General features: G+C 38.3%; 1 protein-coding gene across 1 annotated transcript in view; it reads left to right on the top strand.

The window, feature by feature from the left end:
- Nr6a1 (nuclear receptor subfamily 6 group A member 1) overlaps positions 1 to 20595 on the top strand; it is a 193691-nt gene that overhangs the window by 43405 nt on the left and 129691 nt on the right. Inside the window, 1 exon segment of the mRNA XM_027423649.2 lies at positions 5609 to 5653. Coding sequence (XP_027279450.1) covers positions 5609 to 5653 — 45 coding nt within the window.

Genomic DNA, 20595 nt, shown 5'->3' with positions numbered 1-20595 from the left:
TTAGAGAGTAGAAGTCATTGTTGCCTAAAACAGGAGAAATGAGTGATTTATGTTTGGGGGCCAGTTAACCTATGAAACAGTAAAGGGACCTGTGATTTCAAGACAGCACTTGCTCTGATTTCTGTCTTGCAGACAAGAGGCTCCCAATAAAGATTGCCAGGTTTCTAGGCTAAATTATTCTTTTCATGCCTCTCTGGGATTGTAAACACCCCATAATAGAGGGAAACAATTGGTACTTTTCACTTATGGGGCTGATAGAGGGTCAAAGGGTAAATGGTTGGATTAGCAACAGCTGTTCTTTCTCTGGAGTTCAGCTTTTGTCTCTTACCTACTTTTGCAATGATGTTCCTAAATTTCTGGCTTATATAAAGTCTGCTCCTTTCCTTGTCTTATGATTTTAAAATAATCATAGAGAAAACATTAACAAAAATTGAAAATACTTTCACTCAGTTTCCAAAGTTGAAGACTTTTTTTTGTATATGCTTACTTTTTTGTGTGATGTCCAAAAAATACTAGCCAAAGGAAAGAGACTACTTGCAGGCACACAGATTAGGATCTTTTTAGCATTTTTTTCCCTTCCCAAATGGTTGAGGTTTCTTGTATAGTTGAATTAAGAGAAAGACAATAACTTTGTTTCAGCTGGTAGTAGAAACTTTTGTTTTTCTTTAAAATATTAAAATGAAAATAAACAAGGAAAAAAGAAATAAAGGAATAGATTAAAATGAAAACACAAGAACCCCTAATCTCACCAGTAAGAAATAAATATTATGATTTAAGAATAATCGTTCTAGGTTTGTGTTTGAGATAATCTTTGCATTATTAATAATCATAACATCTATGTATTTTTTGTATCTCATTTTCCCTTATACCTGTAGAGCATTGTCTCCAAGTCTTGAGACATTTGTTTTAGTGAACATTTTTAATGGCAGGATGGCAACTTACTTGAAGAGTAGAAAAGCTTTGGTGTGATCTATTTAGCCATTCTCTTATTCCTGGGAATTCAGATGGTTTCTGCTTTTTCCTACAGTATACACAGTGCCATAGTGGACATGTTCATAGTTCGTAAGTCCACATTTCAAATGAATGCTTTAGTTTTTTATGTAAGCAAAATCTCCTGAATTAAATGAAAAAAGCATGATTGGTACTGAAGAGATGGCTAGGCTTTTTTACATGTAATCTCTGTGCATCAGTTTTCTCATCTGAATATTTGAACAGTAAAAGTATAATGATTTTTATAAGGCCTATTATGAGGATTAGATGCAGTAATATATGTAATGGGTTTAGAACAATGCTTAACAAATGGTAAACACTAATAAGTGCATGCTATTCTAGGCTATTAGTGTATTGTTGAAATTCTCTTTCTATATTCATGGGATGTTGCAGCTGCATTTTTTTTAAAAGATTTATTTATTTATTATGTATACAGTGTTCTGCCTACATGTAGGCCTGCAGGTCAAAGAGTGCACAGATCTCATTGCAGATGGTTGTGAGCCACCGTGTGGTTGCTGGGAATTAAACTCAGGACCTCTGGAACACCAGGCAGTGCTTTTATCCTCTGAGCCATCTCTCCAGCCGCAGCTGCATTTTATTCAGTAGATTAACCTATGTTTCTTTTCTTTTCCCCCCTTCCTTTGGGTTGTTAAGACAGGACTTCTCTGTGTAGCCCTGACTATCCTGGACTCTCAGTGTAGACCAGGCTGGCCTCGAACTCAGAGATCCACCTTCTTTTGCCTCCCATGTCTTGGGATTAAAAGTGTACACTACCACACCTGGAAATATATCATAATTTTTGATATTAGAAAGTAGTGTAGTTGCTAGGGAGATATATCAGTGGTTAAGTGCACTGTCTGCTCTTTCACGGACCCAGGTTCAATTCCCTGCAATTACCAGGAAGGTCACAACCATGTGTAACTCTAGTTAAAAGGGATCTGATGCCCTCTTCTGGCCTCTGCATACAGTGTATGTATATGGTGCCCAGATATACATGCAGACAAAACACCAACAAACAAAATAAAAATAAACCCTAAAAATGGGCGGGGGAGGAGAGTATAGTCCAAACATTGTCTGCAGAGAATCAATTTAAAGTTGAAGAGTAGATATCAAGAAAGGAAAGATAGCTGGGTGGTGATTGCACATGCCTGTAACCCCAGCTATCAGGAGGCAGAGGTAGGCAGATCTTTGTGAGTTTGAGGCCAGCCTGGTCTCTCAAAGCAAGTTTCATGACAGCCAAATCTGTTACACAGAGAAACCCTGTCTCGAAAAACAAAAGAAAACAAAACAAAACAACAAAAATCCAGAAAGATAAATGCTATTCTAAAAGAACATTTATTTTTATCTCATTCTGTATGTGGACTTGTATGGAGGTCAGGGGGCAACATTGGATGTTGGGCCTCATCTTTCATCTTGAGACACAGGGACTTTTCTCGAGACTTCTGGAGGCTTAGTGGGATTATAGGTGTATGGTTTCTGGGCATCTGAGCAATGATTCTCATGTTTGGATGGCAAGAAGTTTATTCACTTAGACTTTGTCCCAGCCTGAGAAATACAACTTATTGGGTGTTTCTTATGGGCCAGACACTGCATATATTCTTCAGTTGTATGTGGAATATGTCATACAAGATGATTTGATGAGCTTGATTTTTGTAGGATCTTACCTATTTAACACAGTACTTCTTTTCATTTTCCTGTATATGTCAAGCTTTAGCCACAGTATAAAGGCCATAGTTCTGTTAAAGCTTTCTGATTTACAGGAAAGATAGACACAAATCTATGTGGCTTTTACCACATAAATGCTTCACATTGATTTTTTTTTTTCATTAACGCATGTAAAGACTAAGCATTCCGTGAGAACTTCGAGGTCTGCTAGAGAATGTAAAAGGACCTACCTCAACGTATGCCATGAAGTATGGCTGCAGAGCACTTATTTAACTGATCTGTCTGTAGCCTTTTTTTTTTTTTTTTCTTTTTTCTTCGAGACAGGGTTTCTCTGTATTGCTTTGGAGCCTGTAAACAAGGCTGGCCTCTAACACATAAAGATTTGCCTACCTCTGCCTCCCAAGTGCTGGGATTAAAGGCCTGTGCCATCAACACCTGGCTCTGTAGCCTTCTTAATTTTGATAAGTCTCAGATGTTAATGGTGAGCTTGAGGAAGTAGCTCAGTGACATAGCATTTAGCTAGTATATGCATAGGTCCTTGTTTCAATTTCTATGATCATCTTCATCATCATCATTATTGGAGATATCACCTCTGTCTTCAGTAATTCTCCAGTAATTTTGTAGACCAGGCTGGCCTTGACCTCTGTGATATGTTTGCTTCTTCCTCCCAGGTATTGGGATTAAAGGCTTGTGCCCCTACACTTTGCCCCAATTTTATCTGTCTGCCTATTTATTGTTTTTTTTTTTTTTTTTTTTTTTTTTTTTTTTTTTTTTTTTTCTTCCAAGACAGTGTTCCTCTGTATATTCTTGGCTGTCCTGGAACTCACTCTGTAGACCAAGCTGGCCTCAAACTCACAGAGATCTGCCTGCCTCTACCTCCCTACCTCCCTAGTGCTGGGATTAAAGGTGTGTGCTACCACACCTAGCTATGATATTTTTCTTTTACTATTTTATTTTTTTAATTTTACATATTCTAGTTCTCTCTCCCTCCCCTCATCCTACTTCCCCCACCTTCCCCTCACCCCACTCCCCATTCCCTCTTCAGAGAGGGTATGGCTTCATGATGGGTTGGTTATTTTAATGTATGAAAGAATAAGGCTATTTTAAAGTGTCATTTGGGCATCTTTTGCATTATAGGATGATTTTGGACACAGACTGAAGAATTCATGTGGGATTAGGTCCTCAAAGAGATTTCTTCTGTAGCTCAGGTTCAGGACTATTGTGCCTTTCATGAGACAGGTTCTTTCCTGAAGCAAATTAAGATAAATTTACAAGTCTCCCCGTTTTCCCTTACTGTCTCCTCCACAGCATTCGTTCAGTGATTAGGTGGCTCATGGCATTAACACTTCCCCAGTGTCTCTAAAGCTTCAGCTCAATATGCTGCATCATTTCTGGGGAGTGCTTTCTGATAAGGATTCTTTTGAACAAGGTGGGTGTGGGATTCGATTCAGAACATAGGTTGAACTGCCATTCCTTTGACCTCTGCCCCTATTTCAGAGTATATACTGACTTGTAGTCATTCTGGAGCCAAGAGTTTAGCACTTGTCTACAGTTGAAAAGATAGTTGTATTCAAAGGCAGTTACTCAGTTCTTGGATAATCGTTGATGTCTGTCATTTGGTGGGTACAGGGAATGCTAAAACTTTTAAGTCTGGAGATTGTAATAGATGACTAAGAAGGAATGTTAAAAAATCTCAGGTTAGATTGGAGCAATTGTGTTTTTCTGTGGGAGCAGTATTGTGACAGTTTGAGATCTCTGTTTCTCTTCTCTCTACTCTCCTCTCTCCCTCTCATCTCTCCTTCTGCCCCCCCCCCCCCCCCGTGTGTGTGTGTGTGTGTGTGTGTGTGTGTGTGTGTGTGTGTGTGTGTGTGTTGTGAGGGGGGGTGAATGGAGATCTGCCAAAGCAGGTGTATGAAGGTCAGAGGACAATCCTATGGAGTTGATTCTTGTGGCTTGAGGTGGGTTCCAGGGGTCATTCTCTGTCATCAAGCCTGAGTGTCACGTGCTTTTTTTTTCACTGAGCCATTCTGATCCTCATATTTTAAAAAAAGCTGACAATTGTTTGAATTTAGTGCCTTGTTATGAGAATTTTTCTCCTGCATTAGTCTTTCAGTTTAGTTTTATTTGATTTTTCACTTTAAAGATCATTCTGGCCTCTTAACTCAAAGTGATCTGTCCATCTGCCTCCTAGGTTTAAAGGGGTGCACTCCCACACCCCACCTCATAATTTTAGCTTTTTAAAGTAAGAGTCTTCCATGGTTAAGAAATATGGAATATGTTTGAAAGAAAATTTGGCTCCCTTTTCAGCTGACAAGTTGCCAGAACTTTTTTGCAGAAGCCAGCCATAGCTCCAGCTCCCACTTAGAGCACAAGTTTCACACTCAGATTATATGCCTTCACGCTTGGCCCTCCTTTCCCCCAGCTTTTATTTATTTATTTTGTTTTATTTTATTTTAAAGAAAGGATCTTGTGTAGCCTGGAATGGTCTGGATACCCTATGTTGTCAAGGATGGCTTTAATTCAAGATTTTATGTCTTAGCTTCCTAAGTATAGTTACTGTGCCAGACGAGAATTCTCTTATCTTAAAATTGCTCTGTGGAAGGGACACATGTGAGATGGCTCAGACTGGTAAAGCAGCTTGCTGCCAAGCCTGGCTATCTGAGTTCAGTGCCTGTAACCCCCATAGTGGAATAAGAGAACCAATTGTAATAACCCCTGCTAGGTGTCATTGTAACCCAAATAAGTAATGCAGTATATGTGAATTATCCACCATTTACATACTAGTTATTCTTGCATCTTTCTCCTTGACTGAAATATGGGAATAAAATTTCTAACTTCTTCTTTGTTAGTATTTATTGAGCATTTACCGAATTATGTCATTAAAGTATTATCTTGTTTACTTTTCCTAGCAGGTCTATGAAATTATTCTCAACTCTAGTTTTCTGTTTTGCAGATGGGGAGACTGACAGTTTAACACTTGGCCAAGGTCACACACCTGGTAAGTGGTGGAACTGCTGTTTGTGACCCCAAAGTCCTTGTTTTTTCTATCTTTTAAAAATTGAAGTATGAAGGCTGGAGAGATGGCTCAGATGGCTTTTAAGCACTAACTGCTCTTCCAGAGGTTCTGAGTTCAATTCCCAGCAACCATATGCTATCTTATAACCATGTGGTGCCCTCTTGTGTCAGCCATGTGTACATGCAGGCAGAACACTCTACATATAATAAATAAATAAATCTTTCAAAAAATTTTAAAAATTGAAGTATGAAATTTTCATACAAGGAATTGCTCTGATCTGAAAATGTAAATCAAAGCAGTTTTCACAAAAGTGTTACCCATTGTGGTTCCTCTTTAAAATTCCCTCTACTTTTTTCCCTATTTTCATCCACTAGTCTATCCCTAAAACCTAGTAACTTCTTGCTTCTTGTTCTAAACTCCATATGCATAGCTTCATACAATGTATGTTCTTTTGTGAATTTTCAGCCCAATATTTTATAGTAATCCATGATGCAAGTGGTCATTTCTTTTTATCACTGAGTAGTATTCTGTTGACAGTATCATGGGTAATTCATTTGTCGACACCTGGGCTGTTTCTAGTTTATTGCAGATAAACCAGCTATAAGATTTCTTGCCGGGCGTTGTGGCGCATGCTTTAATCCCAGCACTTGGGAGGCAGAGGCAGGCGGATCTCTGTGAGTTCGAGGCCAGCCTGGTCTCCAGAGCCAGGATAGGCTCCAAAGCTACACAGAGAAACCCTGTCTCGAAAAACAAAAAAAAAAAAAAAACAAAAAAACAAACAAAAAAAAGATTTCTTACACAAAATTTTGTATACATACATGTATATTGATCCTCTAAAATATATTAGAAATTGGTAGTTTATACAATACTTACATATTAAAACTTTATAATAGTCGCCAGTTTTCTAAAATGTTTTTACATTTTATAGTTGTAGTAACATGTGAATTCCTGTTTCATATGTTTGCAAATAATTGATATTATCAGAGTTTTAATTTTTGTAACTCTAGTGAGCATTGTAATGGGATGGGATGTTTTTAATTGGTATTTCCCCAGTGGCCAGTTATGTTGGTAATCATATCATACATTTTATTGGCTATTCATATATCTACTTTTTGAATGGTTCAAGTGTTCTTTGTCTACCTTTTACATTGTTGGCATTTTATATTCTGGATATGTTATGATAAATGTGGCATGAGTATTTTCTCCTGGTTTGTGGTTTTCCTTTTCATTTTTAACATGTATTATGATGAATACAACTTGTAATTTTTATGAAGTGTAGTTTTTGAAATCTTTTTTTTTTTTTTTTTTTTTTGGTTTTTCCAGACAGGGTTTCTCTGTGTAGCTTTGGAGCCTATCCTGGCACTCGCTCTGGAGACCAGGCTGGCCTCAAACTCACAGAGATCCGCCTGCCTCTGCCTCCTGAGTGCTGGAATTAAAGGCATGCACCACCAACGCCCGGCTGTTATTGATTCTTATATCTTTGCTAAGAAATCTTAGTCTAAACAAATTCTATCTTCTTTTAGAAACTATCATTCATGTCCACAATTTTGGCATGTTTTATAAATTAGGCATCAAAATCTTTTTCATATGAAAATTTGTTCTAGTTTTGTCAAAGTCTTTTTCCTTAATGAATATTTTGAAGGTTTTCAAATATTTTTTAAAAATGTGTTAGTCTGTGGGCATTCTCTTTCATTAAGCCTTTCTAATCTTCTCACCAAAGCCTCAGCGTCCCGAACTTTTTCCCTTCATAATAAATCTTGAAACTAGGGAATGTGCATAAGCCACATCCATTCTTTCTTTCCACAGTCACTTTAGCTTAGTGGTTTGTTTTTTCCGTTCAAAAACAATTCCAGATAAAGTTTAGAATCAATTTTTTTTTTTTAAAGAGAAAATTACGGAGTTTTTAAGTTTATTTACTGATCCCATCGGAATTGTCTTTCTTCTTTTCAGTGCTGGGTAAACTCAGGTTCTGGGACCTGGAAGGCAAAGTGCTCTATCACTGAGTTCTGTCCCTGGCTCATTTTGTTATCTTTACAACAGCAGCAGGGCTTCTAGTCATTGCATTTAGTTTGTCTTTCCACTTAATGCAGTATCTACACTTTTTTCTCATTAATGTTTTAAATGGATTAATGTTGACATCCTGTTTTTCTTTAAAATTATTCCTATTTTGCTTTTTAATGCTATTATGAATTATGCTGGTTTTAAGGTTTATTTGCCAAATTGTTTGTTACTAGTGTAAAGAAATGCAATTGATTTTGTGTATTGAGTTTGTATTGAATTTGTTTACTAGTTCTGTTAGTTACTTAAAAAATGAATCTGTTGGGACTTTTGTGCACACAACTATGAATAAAGACAGCTATATGTTTTCCTTTTTGATGTTTTTGGTGTTTATTTTTCTTACTGTACTGGCAAAGAGTTCCAGTATAATGGTAGGTAGAATAGATGGCAATGCTATTCTTGTCTTGTTCTTAATCTTAGGTGGAAATAATTCAATTTCGATGACCAAATATGATATAAATTGTACAGAACCTTTTCTTACAGTTTTCATTTTAAATATGTTGCTTGATTGTGTGCAGTCACAGTATGTAATAGATGCTAGGTTTTTCTGTATATCTCCTGGTGTCTTATAGCACACCATGTGGCTAGGCTCAGCCTCAAGTTCATAAATTGTGCTGCCTCTGCCTCTTTAGTTCTGGAATTAATGGCACCTACTACCATGTATGGCTCTCCTTTTCCTGTGTGTGTGTTGTGTGTGTGTATGTGTGTGTGTGTGTGAGAGAGAGAGAGAGAGACAGAGACAGAGACAGAGACAGAGAGACAGAGACAGAGACAGAGAGACAGAGATAGAAGCACATGGCAACGAGTGCACTTGTGCAGCATGTATGTGTTAAACTGTCTGCTCGTGGAAGCCAGTAGCCAACCTCTGGTGTCAGTCTTCATAGTGTGCCTTGTTTGAGACAGGGTCTTGTTATTCTTCCATTACATATATCAACTAACTAGCCTGTGAGCTCCAAAAAGTCTCCTTTTTTGACTTCCCATCTCTCTGTAGTGGCATAAGGATTACAGATGCTTTTCTTGCATACAGATCTGCCTTTCACATGGGTTCTGATTATTTGAATTCAGGTCCTCACTCAAACTTTGTGGCAGTTGCTTTTTCCCACTGAGCCATCTCTCCAGGGTGTGACTCTCTTTTTATTTTTTTAATTTATAGCAGAAAACAGGTAACATTTACTTTCAGTACTTTCAAGTATGCAATTTGGTAGTATAGATTACATTCACATCATTGTCTAAAATCAGCATTCATCTACAGCACTCACCTTATTTAGAACTGAAATTCAAGACTATATTAGCAGTAGCTTTTAATATCTTCTAGGACCTGTCAGTGTACAGATTGAACAGAGTGGCTATATATATGAGGACATATGTGGGCATGCTATTATTCTATTGGGCTATGTGTCATTATCTCAGTTCCAGAGTGTTTGGATTACTATAGTTTTATACAAGTTCTTTTTGTATCTATGAATTTTACCCTTATAGATACCCATATTAGTAGAATCATAGTATTTGTCTTTTTGTGATTGACATTTCATTTAGTATACTGCTCTCCATTTATCTGTAGCAGGCTTCTTTTAGACCTCCATCTAGCTCCCAAATCATGACACAGAGACTTATTAATTATGGATTTTTTGTTTGTTTGTTTGTTTGTTTTTGTTTTTCTGAGACAGGGTTTCTCTGGCTTTGGAGCCTGTCCTGGAACTAGCTTTTGTAGACCAGGCTGGTCTCGAACTCAGAGATCCACCTGCCTCTGCCTCCTGAGTGCTGGGACTAAAGGCTTGCGCCACCATCACCTGACTTTACCTTTGTTTCTGTATGCCCTACTTTACTGCTTCTCGTGGCTGGCTGGCTGGCTGGCTGGCTGGGCTGGCTGGTGGTTTCTGGCCCCAGGCCTGTCCTTCTCTTTATCGTTTCCTTTCTTCCTCCCCAACCTCTAGATTTCTCCTGCTACTTATTCTTTCTGCCTGCCAGCCCTACCTATCCGTCTTCTGCCTAGCTATTGGCTGTTGAGCTCTTTATTAGACCAATTAGGTGCCTTAGGTAGGCAAGGCAAAGCAAATGCAACACATCTTTACAAAATTAAACAAATGCAGCATAAACAAATATCTTTACATAGTTAAAATAATATTCTATAACATTTATCCATATTGTTATATGATACATTATACTTCACATATTCTTTAAGACTGGATAATGTTATTTTGTATGTGTATACCACATTTTATTTATTTTTATTCAACAGTTAGTTGATGTTTGGTTTTGTTCAACTTTGAGCTATTGTGAATAATCTTGTTATGAATACTAGTGTACAAAAGCGTATTTCTGAGTTCCTATTTTAAATTCTTTTGGATGGATAAACAGTGTAGGGGAAGCAGTAGCCACGCTTACTTAGGGGCTGGCTACAGGTGTGCCTGACCACACTTGCAAAGGCGTGGTCAGGGTGATGTAGAGCGATACTGGGATGGGACTACAGGCTCTCTTTCAGTTTCTCTTTTGGGCTGCCATGCCAACTGGCTAGGTCGCTCTGTAAGTAAGGCTTTTCCCTATTAAATACCCTTATATTTCTACCTGACTCCGTATTGGTAATTTCCCACTATAAACCAGAAGTAGAATTGCTAAACCATGTGATAATTATGTTTTTTATTTTCCAGTAACTGCCTTTTGTTTTCATTTTAAATTTTATGTAATTTTTTTGTGATTGTATTTCCCCTCCCATTCTCTTTCAAATTTATGGCCTCTTTTTCTTTAATTGTTGTTATGTATATATGTGTGTATATATGTTGTATTGTTTTCAATACCAGAATCATCGTTTTATGTTTTTACTAACATGTGTAAGAATTCCAACCTGGGTGGTGGTGGTGCATGTCTTTAATCTCAGCACAGAGATAGGCAGATTTCTGAGTTGAAGGCCAGCCTGGTCTGCAGAGTGAGTTCCAGGACAGCCAGGGTTGTTACATAGAGAAATCCTGTCTCAAAAAAACCAAAACCAAAACAAACACAAAGAATTCCAATTTTTCTACATACTTACCACCCCTGTACTTTAGATTTTTTAATTTGTATTTCCCTAACTTTTAGTGATATGAACATCCTTTTAAGTGCTTACTGGCCATTTGTATCTCTTCCTTGAGGAAATTGTTCAAGTTTTGTAGTTACTTTTAAATTAGCTTCTTAGGCCGTGTGTTGGTGGCGCAAGTCTTTAATATTAGCACTTGGGAGGCAGAGGCAGACGGATCTCTGTGAGTTCGAGGCCAGCCTGGTCTACAGAACGAGTTCCAGGACAGGCTCTAAAACCTGTCTAGAAACCCTGTCTCGAAAAACTAATCCCCCCAAAAGAAAACAACAACAACCTACCCCCCAAACAACAACAACAAAAAACTTCTTAGTGTGTAAATGGAGTTCTTAATTGGTCTTGATAATAAAATGTCCAAGTCAGATATAAGGGAAATGCTGAGAGATCAGAGAGAAGAACAAGCATGCATGACACACCTTGCCTTCTTATGGTATCAGCCAACAAGAGTTTCTTCCTGGTTATCCTGTTTCTGCTCAGGTAGCTCACTTCCTATATAGACAGGCTAGTGGCAAGCTCCATTCTCTGATCCTCAGACCGGCTTTACTTTTGCAAGCAAGATATCACATTAGTGGGGTTGCCTGGTTGTTTTATTTATGGGGATACCCGATTCACAAATGCCCCATTTTGCAGATTGCTTGTTTGAATATGTTCATAGACACCTGGATTTAAATTTTTTTTCATTTTGAATTTCTTGTGTTCACATCAAACCTAGGACATCAGAAAATGTAAGCATGCCTTTAAGAACTGAATTGCAGACTGTCCTGGAATTTTAATCATGTTGTTGTTGTTATTATCATCATCATGGTCATTTTGGTTTTTCAAGACAGGGTTTCTTTCTATCAGCGCTGGCTGCTCTGGAACGTGCTTTGTAGACCAGACTGGCCTCACAGAGATCTACCTGCCTCTGCCTCCCGAGTGTCGGGATTAAAGGCATGTACTATCACCTTCTGACTCAATATTCTTATTGTTATTTATTATTTTTGTCTATTCTTTGGGTATCATAGCCATAAAACCATTGCCTAGTACGCTAACTCCTGCCACTGTTGTGTCAGCCCAAATGAACACTCAGAGACTTATATTAATTAAAAATTTGTTGACTGATGACTAGGGCTTCTTATTGGCTAGCTCTGCCTTAATTACTAACCCATTTCTATTCATCTAAATATTTCCACGTGATCTTATCTTACTGGAGAAAGGTTTGGGGACCTGTTACTCCTCTGGCATCCTATATGACGACTGCTCTCTGCCTACACCTCCCAGAATCATCCTAATCTCCTAGATCCCACCTATCTTGCTGCTCTATTGGCCACAGTATTTTATTTATCAACCAATAAGATAAATTCATTTACAGAATGACATCTCCCATCAGCCCAGTCCAACGTCATTGTTAAAGTTTCAAAATGAAATGCCTCCACAGACTCACATTTTATATACTTTATCACCATCAAGTGACAAAGGCATATGACTAGTGGTCACCTATTTCATGATGTATAGGAAACAGAGGAAGTGAAGGACAAGAGACCAGGTATAACTTTCAAAGGCACCCCTTCCCCATTTATAATTCTTCAGATATGCTTCATCTCTTAAACTTTTCAACACTTCTCAAAATAGTGATAGCACTTGAGCCTCTGGGGGTCAGCCATAATAATCCATTGCCCTTCCAAATTTCATGGCCATCTTGTAAAACATAATGTACCTCTCAAAAATCTCAAAAACCTTCAATGTGGTTGGAAAGTCCAAATTCCTTCTTAGAGAGTTAGTCAAACTCTTGAATGAATCACCTAAATTTTAAAAAGCCAGCTGCATAGTCTCAAGGACACAGTGTCACATTTCCACCCCAAAGAGAGGAACAGCTGCATAGAAAGGGGAGACGAGATCAAAGTGAGAGGGAAGCTTATCAGGGCAAGCATTAAACCCTCTGTTTCTTTATCTGTAAGCCTATCAGGACAAGCATTTAAACCCTCTATTTATCTGGCACCTGGGTTGTCTGTGATATGATGTAAACTCCCAGGTATTTGCACATTTCCACCCTATGGTCTTTCAGGTTTCTACACACACAGCTTCTTTTTTGGGCTGACTCTGCTTGTTGCTTGTAGTTATTTTGTTTTTTCAAGACAGTGTACTCTCTGTGAAGTCCTGGCTGTCCTGGAATCCTCTATGTAGACCAGGCTGGCCACGAACTCACAGAGATCTGTCTGTGTCTGCGTCCTGAGTGCTGGAATTTACTATTGTGACTTTACTTCATATCAAACTTTCTCGCATCAATCTCTCATGACTCTATAATTCTTGGATTTTGCATGTTTGTAAAACTACCACCATGAGGTTAACACTCATACTAGTGGCAGACCTGGGCTGTTGGCCATATAATGGTAGAGTAGCTAAACCCCTTGGACCACAGTTACAGCAGCCTGTGAGTACCTAAATGTTTGAATTTATAGTGTGTTAGTATTCAGGCATCTGTGTTTGCCTGTCCCTTGGGGTTCTGACAGGATTTGCCCTCAGCTGCAGCACTAAGAGTACAACCTGTGTATGTGTATTCACTATTTTCCCTTTTAAAGGAGCCCTAGCCACCTCCCATCCTTCTCTCTCTCTCTTTCTTCCTATTCCTCTCTCTGTCTGTCTGGTCTTCTCTCTCTTTGTCCCTCTTTCCTCTCTCCTGCTGCTCCTTCCCCCAGAGGCCAGTCTCCCTGCTCTTTCTTTTTATGATCCCTTTCCCTAATAAGAAAACCTCTCTGCTTGAACCCTTGAGCCTTGGGTAGACTGGCAATTTCTGTAATTCCCTTACAGCATCTTTGTATCCTGCAAAGTACTTTTTGGGGGGGAATTTGATTTCTGTAGTAACTGTGTTTACAACCAGCCTGGAAAGTTTTTTTGTCTTTTGACTATGGTTTTTGCCCATAATTATCACCTGACTGAACACAGTCAGCCAATATCATGCCATAGCCTAAATTAATAGTCTATTACCTTTACACTTGGAGTTGTACAAAGTCTAGGAAGACAGACAACATGTAAACAAGGTCTTTGCCAGAATGTAACATGAGTGGCCTTCTAATATGATTCCTATTAGAGTCCTCAATTCTTTCAGAGCCAGAAGAACAGTCTTTTATTTTATATTTTAGTCCATCTGAAATCTCAGGAGTGTAGACTTTACTGTCTGCATCTCTACCAACATTCTTCTGAATTTTCCAGAATCACTGACTTTTTCAGACTCTTGGATGCTCCGCTTTTGAAAGCCAGTTCCAAAGGCATAGAAACCATGTGGTAGCACCGACCCCACTTCTTTTGTATTAACTTTTTGTCACTCTGACAAAGACTGAAGAAGGAGGAAGGATTAAGTTATCTTATTACTTCACTGTAGCTATGAAGCAAAGAGTCAGTACCTCACTTATGAGGATTTTCTCCACTCTTCCTCTGTTGCTCCATCTGAGCACCTAGCTTATTTGGTGTTGATGCCCACATTCAGTATAGTTCTCACTCCTCCATCCCACTTAATCCTCCATAGAAATACTCTCACAGACGTACCTAAAGGTGTACTTTACCGATTTCCTAACAGCTTTTCAGTCTACTCAGGTGGATAATCTATATGAGCTCCCTACCCACGTTTTTTCTTTATATTACATATTTGACATTAATTTTTGCATATGGTAGGATGTAACATTTAACTTACTTTGTATATGGACATTGTTTTTCCAGTTCTGTGTTAAAAAGATTTCTTTCTGTACTGAATTCAGAAAAAGTTGTCAAAAAGTCATTTGGCCTTGCCTAGCATGTACAAGGCTCTGGGTTTGATCTCCAACATTACAAAAAGAAAAAACTATACACACAAATATTTGAACAATTACAGTCTGTTGTTATGTCTATAACATACTTTATATTTTTTGCATTACTGAGGTTTGAACTCAAGGATTCAAATATATTAGATAAGTACTTTTGTCCTGAGTTATAACCCTAGTCCCCAATATTATAGCTACTTTGTTTTTATGGCTGTAGGTGTTTTTGTTTTTTTTTTGTTTTTGTTTTCTTTGAACCAAGGTGTCTGTAGCCTTAGCTGGCCAGAATTTGCCTGCCTCTGCCTACTGTCTGTTGGCATTAAAGGTGTGTGCCACCATCATTCATTCAGCTGGTAGGATTTTTATTATAAGCCATGTCCAAGTGTTTTAACACAATTTCTGCATCTTGATGGATGCTTTGTTGATGTGGTTTTATAGTTTGAAACTTGAATTAGCCATAACCTTGGGGAAAAAAGCCTCATGTAGTCATGATGTATTAAAATTTTTGTATGTTGCTGAATTAAGCTTGGCAGATTCGTTTTGTTAGGTTAATCCTTGGGAGCCAAAGCTTATGTAACCCCAGTACCATGTTTCCTGCCAACATTTTTGTTTTTCTTTAACCCAATCATTATTTTGAGTACATAGTATCTGTTATTCGTATAAATACTTGTATTTTGTGTGGCTGTAAATTAACCAAACTTTTTAAGAATAGGTACCGGAGTTCTCTGATTCTAAAGACTCCCACCTAGTGGTTAGTTCTGAAACGAAAGAGGTGAGCCACTGTGGTGATGCTTTGGTGTATTCTTACTTAGTCCACTAGGTGGCATCAGGCCTTAAGAATGCAGAGGGAGGCCCCCCTGAGAAAAACAGAAGACAATGTTACTTGGAAAAGGAACAGTGTAACGTTTATTTTCTGGCCCAACTAGGTTCCTTTGCCCTTCTCAGCCCCAGTGAAGCACACGGACGCCATATCAATTATGAAAATGTTGGCTTGTGACTATGGCTTCTTATTGGCTTCCTCAGTCTAAATTAATCCATTTCTAATAATCTTAAGTATTATTTCCATGTGGCTTTCTCTTACAGGGACCTGTTACTCCTTTCGAGTCCTCCATGGTGACTTATTGTGCCTACGTTTCCCAGAATCCTCCACGTCTCCTAGTCCACCCCCCCCCCCCCCCCCCCCCGGTCTTGCTTCCCTATGGCCAAAGTGCTTTATTCATCAACCATTAGGACAAGCATATACACAGAAGAACATTCCCCATCAGAACAGTAAAACAATGTTTTCTGAAAAGCAATGCAGGTAGATTTCAAAAATAAAGTTTACAATAACTTTAGTTTGTTGTAAAAACATATGAGAACTAATTAAAAGCACACATTCTTGTGCTAGAGGGATGGCTCAGAGATTACAAACACTGGAGTCATGTTCATTTCCAGCAACCACATGGCAGCTCACACCTGTCTGTAATTCCAGGTCCAGGGCTTTTAGCACCCTCACACGAACATAGATGTAGGCAAAACACCAATGCACATACAGGTTCTTTTTGTTTTTGTTTCTTAGTCTTTCAGACTTGAAATTCCTGGCTTATTTCTCATGAGCTCAGTTGTAGTGCCAGCATTAGATTTAACACTGTGTATTTATTTGCCTAGGACTAGTTTGAGTCCTAGTATGGTGACAGGGTCTGAAGTTATCTTTGTATTTTTGCCCTACTTGAGACTGATTCTTGGTTTGGTCTAGACACACAAAAAGGTGCTAGTGACTTCTGACAATTAGTGCTTTGGGAAGGTAGAAACTAAAAATGGCTTACAGTTTTTTGTTGTTTTTTTTCTATAAGCTGTTATAATTGAAGATAACCCCACAATCCTAGAGTAGTTTTATCAGTGTTTATTCATGTGGAGTTTTTCTTCCCTGTGTATTCTTTTTTTTAAATTGAGTTGTAGATGCTGTGGCATTTGGGTATAACTCCTCAATGTATGTTTTGACCGGCTGTGGTTAGCAAATCTTTTTTCACCAAAGAAACTATTAACTGTCATAAAACCAGTTAGACAAGTGAAGAAGGGTGCATCCATGAAAACCACTGAGCTAGGGATAAGGTCAATAGCTTTTGTCTGGAATTGCTGGCAAACTTTGAACCAGCAGCCTTTCTGCTATGACAGGGAGAGGGGCACTAAGTTTGAAGTACTGCTTGTTAAAAATGACAATCTTAGGGCTGAAGAGATGGCTCAGAGGTTAAGAGCACTGACTGTTCTTCCAGAGGTCCTGAGTTCAATTTCCAGCAACCACATGGTGGCTCACAGCCATCTGTTATGAGATCTGGTGCCCTCTTCTGGTGTGCAGATATACATGGAAGCAGAATGTTGTATACATAATAAATAAAATCTTTAAAAAAATTAAGTTTAAAAAATGATGATGTTAGGTGTAGAGTGGTAGAATGTTATGAAATTTAAAAAGAAAAAACATGACAATCTTGGTGACAGCTTTTAGCCTGGGGTCATTGAGTTGTGATAGTGGAGGATCTTTATTGTGAAGGTCCCGGGGTGATGAAGCTATTGTGAAGGGTGGCAAAGCACTTGCCAGACAATACTGTACCGAGTTTGGTTTCCAGCATGGGGTGATAGGGCTGTGTCAGAACAACAGAAAAACAGTGTGAGACAATGCCAGAAATTTGTTGAAAAGCCAATGTAAAATAAAAATGTGGAATAGTCTTGTTCCACCTATCCCAAGCTCAGATTCACCAGCAGATTGCATGGTCTTTGACCCATTGTTTTGGGCAAGTGAATCCATATCTGACCAGTGTTTGAATGGATGGGTAGTAAACTATACAGAAAGGAGGATTCTGAGTTAGCTCTAGAAATCAGCTCTAAAACGAAAGTAAGGGAAAACCCTGAGATATGAGGAACTTGTCACTGAGGCAGACAGAGACCTCATAGATTTAGTTCAGAAAATGTGGAAACAGCTCACCATTACCACCAACTTAAATCATCATTATCATTTGGGGTAGCCCAAGATAGCCTCAAACTCACATTCCTCTGCCTCATCCCCATGACTCATTATCTTAAATATTCAGGATCTGCCAGGCAGTGGTGCTGCACGCATTTGATTCCAGCACTTGGAGGCAGAGGCAGGCAGATCTCTGTGACTTCAAGGCCAGCCTGATCTACAAATCAAGTTTCAGGAGTGCCAGGATTATTACACAGAGAAATGCTATCTGTAAAAAAAAAAAAAAATTCAGTATCCAACAACTGTAAAATATATAAAGGGACAAGTCTGACCTGTATTCGAGAGGGAAAAATTACTTAGAAACTGTCTCCAGTGATTCAGTTGTTGACTCTGACACACAGACTCCAGCTATCCTAGATATTTCTTTCCTTTTGGGTTTTGAGAGAGTCTTCCTATGTAGCCTAAGCCGGCCTTGAAATTGAGATCTTCCTGCCTGACTTTTTAAGTTCTGGGATTGCAGAACACACTTCAGCCTCTCACATTCATTTAGAAAATAGAAAAGGGAATGTTTTTTAACTTATTATATGAACACAGCAATGTCCCTATACCATAGTGAAACAGATACAAGAAACTCCTAACAATTTTTCCTTTATTTAACATTGGCAGAAGAATATTTAAGAAACACTAGCAAATTACTTTCAATAATATAATAGATGCATGAATACCTAATATATAAACAGTGACCCATTGGGATTTATTTCATGAATGCAAAATTAAATTATTATTTATTATTATCATCATCATCATCATTATTGTCATCATTTTTCCCACAGACAGTTTCTCTGTGTTGCCTCAACTATCTTGAAATTCTGTTTAGACCAGGCTAGCCTTGAACACACAGACATCTGCCTGCCTCTCCACCACCACGTGGCTGCAAAGTTAATACAAGATTGAATTTACAAAAAAAAACCAAACCAAAAGATTAAATTTACCAAGTACGTGGTGTTGGGGTTGGGGGGGGAGAGATCGGGACGCTAGAGAGATGGATAAAAGCACTTGCTGCGCTTCCAGAAGACCCAGGTTCATTTCTCTGCACACACATGGAAGCTCACAACCAGCTATAACTCCAGTTACAGGCAATCTGATAACCTTCACACTTCGAAAAAAAGTGTTCTTACATCAATTTGGTCCCACAAATATCAGGGCAGGAAAAAAAATGTGGGCGTTTTGAGCCATTTAGGTCTGGTGGAAAGATTTAACCAGTACTGTTTGTGTGTGTGGGGGGGTTGTTTGTTTGGTTTATTTTGTGTTTGAGACAGGGTCTCAGTATGTAACCTTGCCTGGCCTGGAGCTTACAATGTAGATATGGCTGGCCTCAAACTCACAGATAATATGCTACCACTCCCAGCTATTTTTACTGTTTTATTGCCCAAAATAGTAATATGTAAATAAATGAGTATGAGTGTGTTCTAAAATAACACTTGATGAAAAAAAAATAGACAATCTGCCCATAGGTCAAAGTTGTATTAAAAATAGAAACAAAACAAAACAAAACTTTACAAAACTTTACAAAAGCTTTTAGATGACTTGAGGGCTGGTTAGACTCACCAGTTTTTTTCAGCTTTGGTCTAGCCAATGCAGAGTAGATAGGATTAAGACTCTTTACTCATAGTTATTGTTATATATAATCATAAGGGTCTCACAAAACTAACTGAATTGGCAGTGTCATAAGATCACTATACAAAATTGTTTTTTTATATATTAATAGCAATAATAAAATGAGTAATAAAATAGTGTCTTTCATATTTGCAACAAAAGAATAAATCTAAGAAATACAAGATTTATGTACTAGAAAATGTAAGCATTGCCAAGAAGAAATTTAAAAGATGTCATTGCATGGAGAAACATTCCATGTTTGTAGATTACAAGACTAAATATTGTTAAGATAATTCTTTGCACATTGTTTTATTCATTCCGTAAAGTATTTTTTTTTTATTTTTTTATTTTTGTTTTTTCAAGACAGGGTTTCTCTGTGTAGCTTTGGGACCTATTCTGGCACTCGCTCTGGAGATAAGGCTGGCCTTGAAATCACAGAGATCTGCCTGCCTCTGCCTCCCAAGTGCTGATTAAAGACGTGCACCACCAATGCCCGGCAAGTCAATAAAGTATGAAAAGAAACCTCAGCTAATTTTCTTAAAGCAGTTGTCACCTGGCTCCCAACAGTGATAGCAGTGCAAAAGCTCCTAAGGTGACTAATGCAGTTTTGAAAATGAACAGAGCTTGAGGACTTAATTGTGCAGTTTCACATGTTACTGTAGATACAAGACAGTATGATGCTGGTCATGATTGACCTTGGAACCAGACTGTCTAGCAATAGATCCTGATCTATATACTAGCTGAGTCCTGGCAAAGCTGCTTACTCAATATGGTGGGGAGAGTGTTGTTTCTATTATGCATGATACTAGAAGTTGGGTATGTTTGTACCAAAGAAAAAATCTCAGCCAGTGGTAGTAAAAAACAACACATAAAAAAAAATGGTGGCACAGGCCTTTAGTCCCAGTACTTGTGAGGCAGAGGCAGCAGATCTCTGTGAGCTTAAGGCCAGCCTGGTCTACAGTGGGAGTTCCAAGACAGCCAGGGGTACACAAAGAAACCCTGCCTCCAGAGAGAGAAAAAAAAAAAAAAAAAAAAAAAAAAAAAGGCCAGCTAGCCTATAGGCAGACAACAGTACACATCATCAAAATCAGACTCTATATCTTGCCCCAAAGTAATTCACAGGGTATCATATACTTAGTATAAGCACTAAAACCACATATCCTATTGAATGGATTTGTGACCCTAGGCTAGTGACACAAGTCAAACATGAAAAAAAATGTTAATGTAAATACAAGAGCTAGTTATAGCAAGGGCTACACAGACAAACCCTGTCAGGAAAACAAACAAAAACGAGAGGAGGGGAGGGGGAGAGAGAGGGAGACAGAGGGAGAGAAAAGAAAAAGAAAATGGAAAAACATAGATACAGACTGAGGGAAAATATTTGCAAATAAAGTATCTTTTAAAGGAATTGTATCCAAAATATATAAGAATTTTT

Source organism: Cricetulus griseus, chromosome 6 (genome assembly GCF_003668045.3).
Source record: "Cricetulus griseus strain 17A/GY chromosome 6, alternate assembly CriGri-PICRH-1.0, whole genome shotgun sequence".
NCBI classification, from domain to species: domain Eukaryota; kingdom Metazoa; phylum Chordata; class Mammalia; order Rodentia; family Cricetidae; genus Cricetulus; species Cricetulus griseus.
This window is presented reverse-complemented; position numbering and strand designations above follow the sequence as displayed.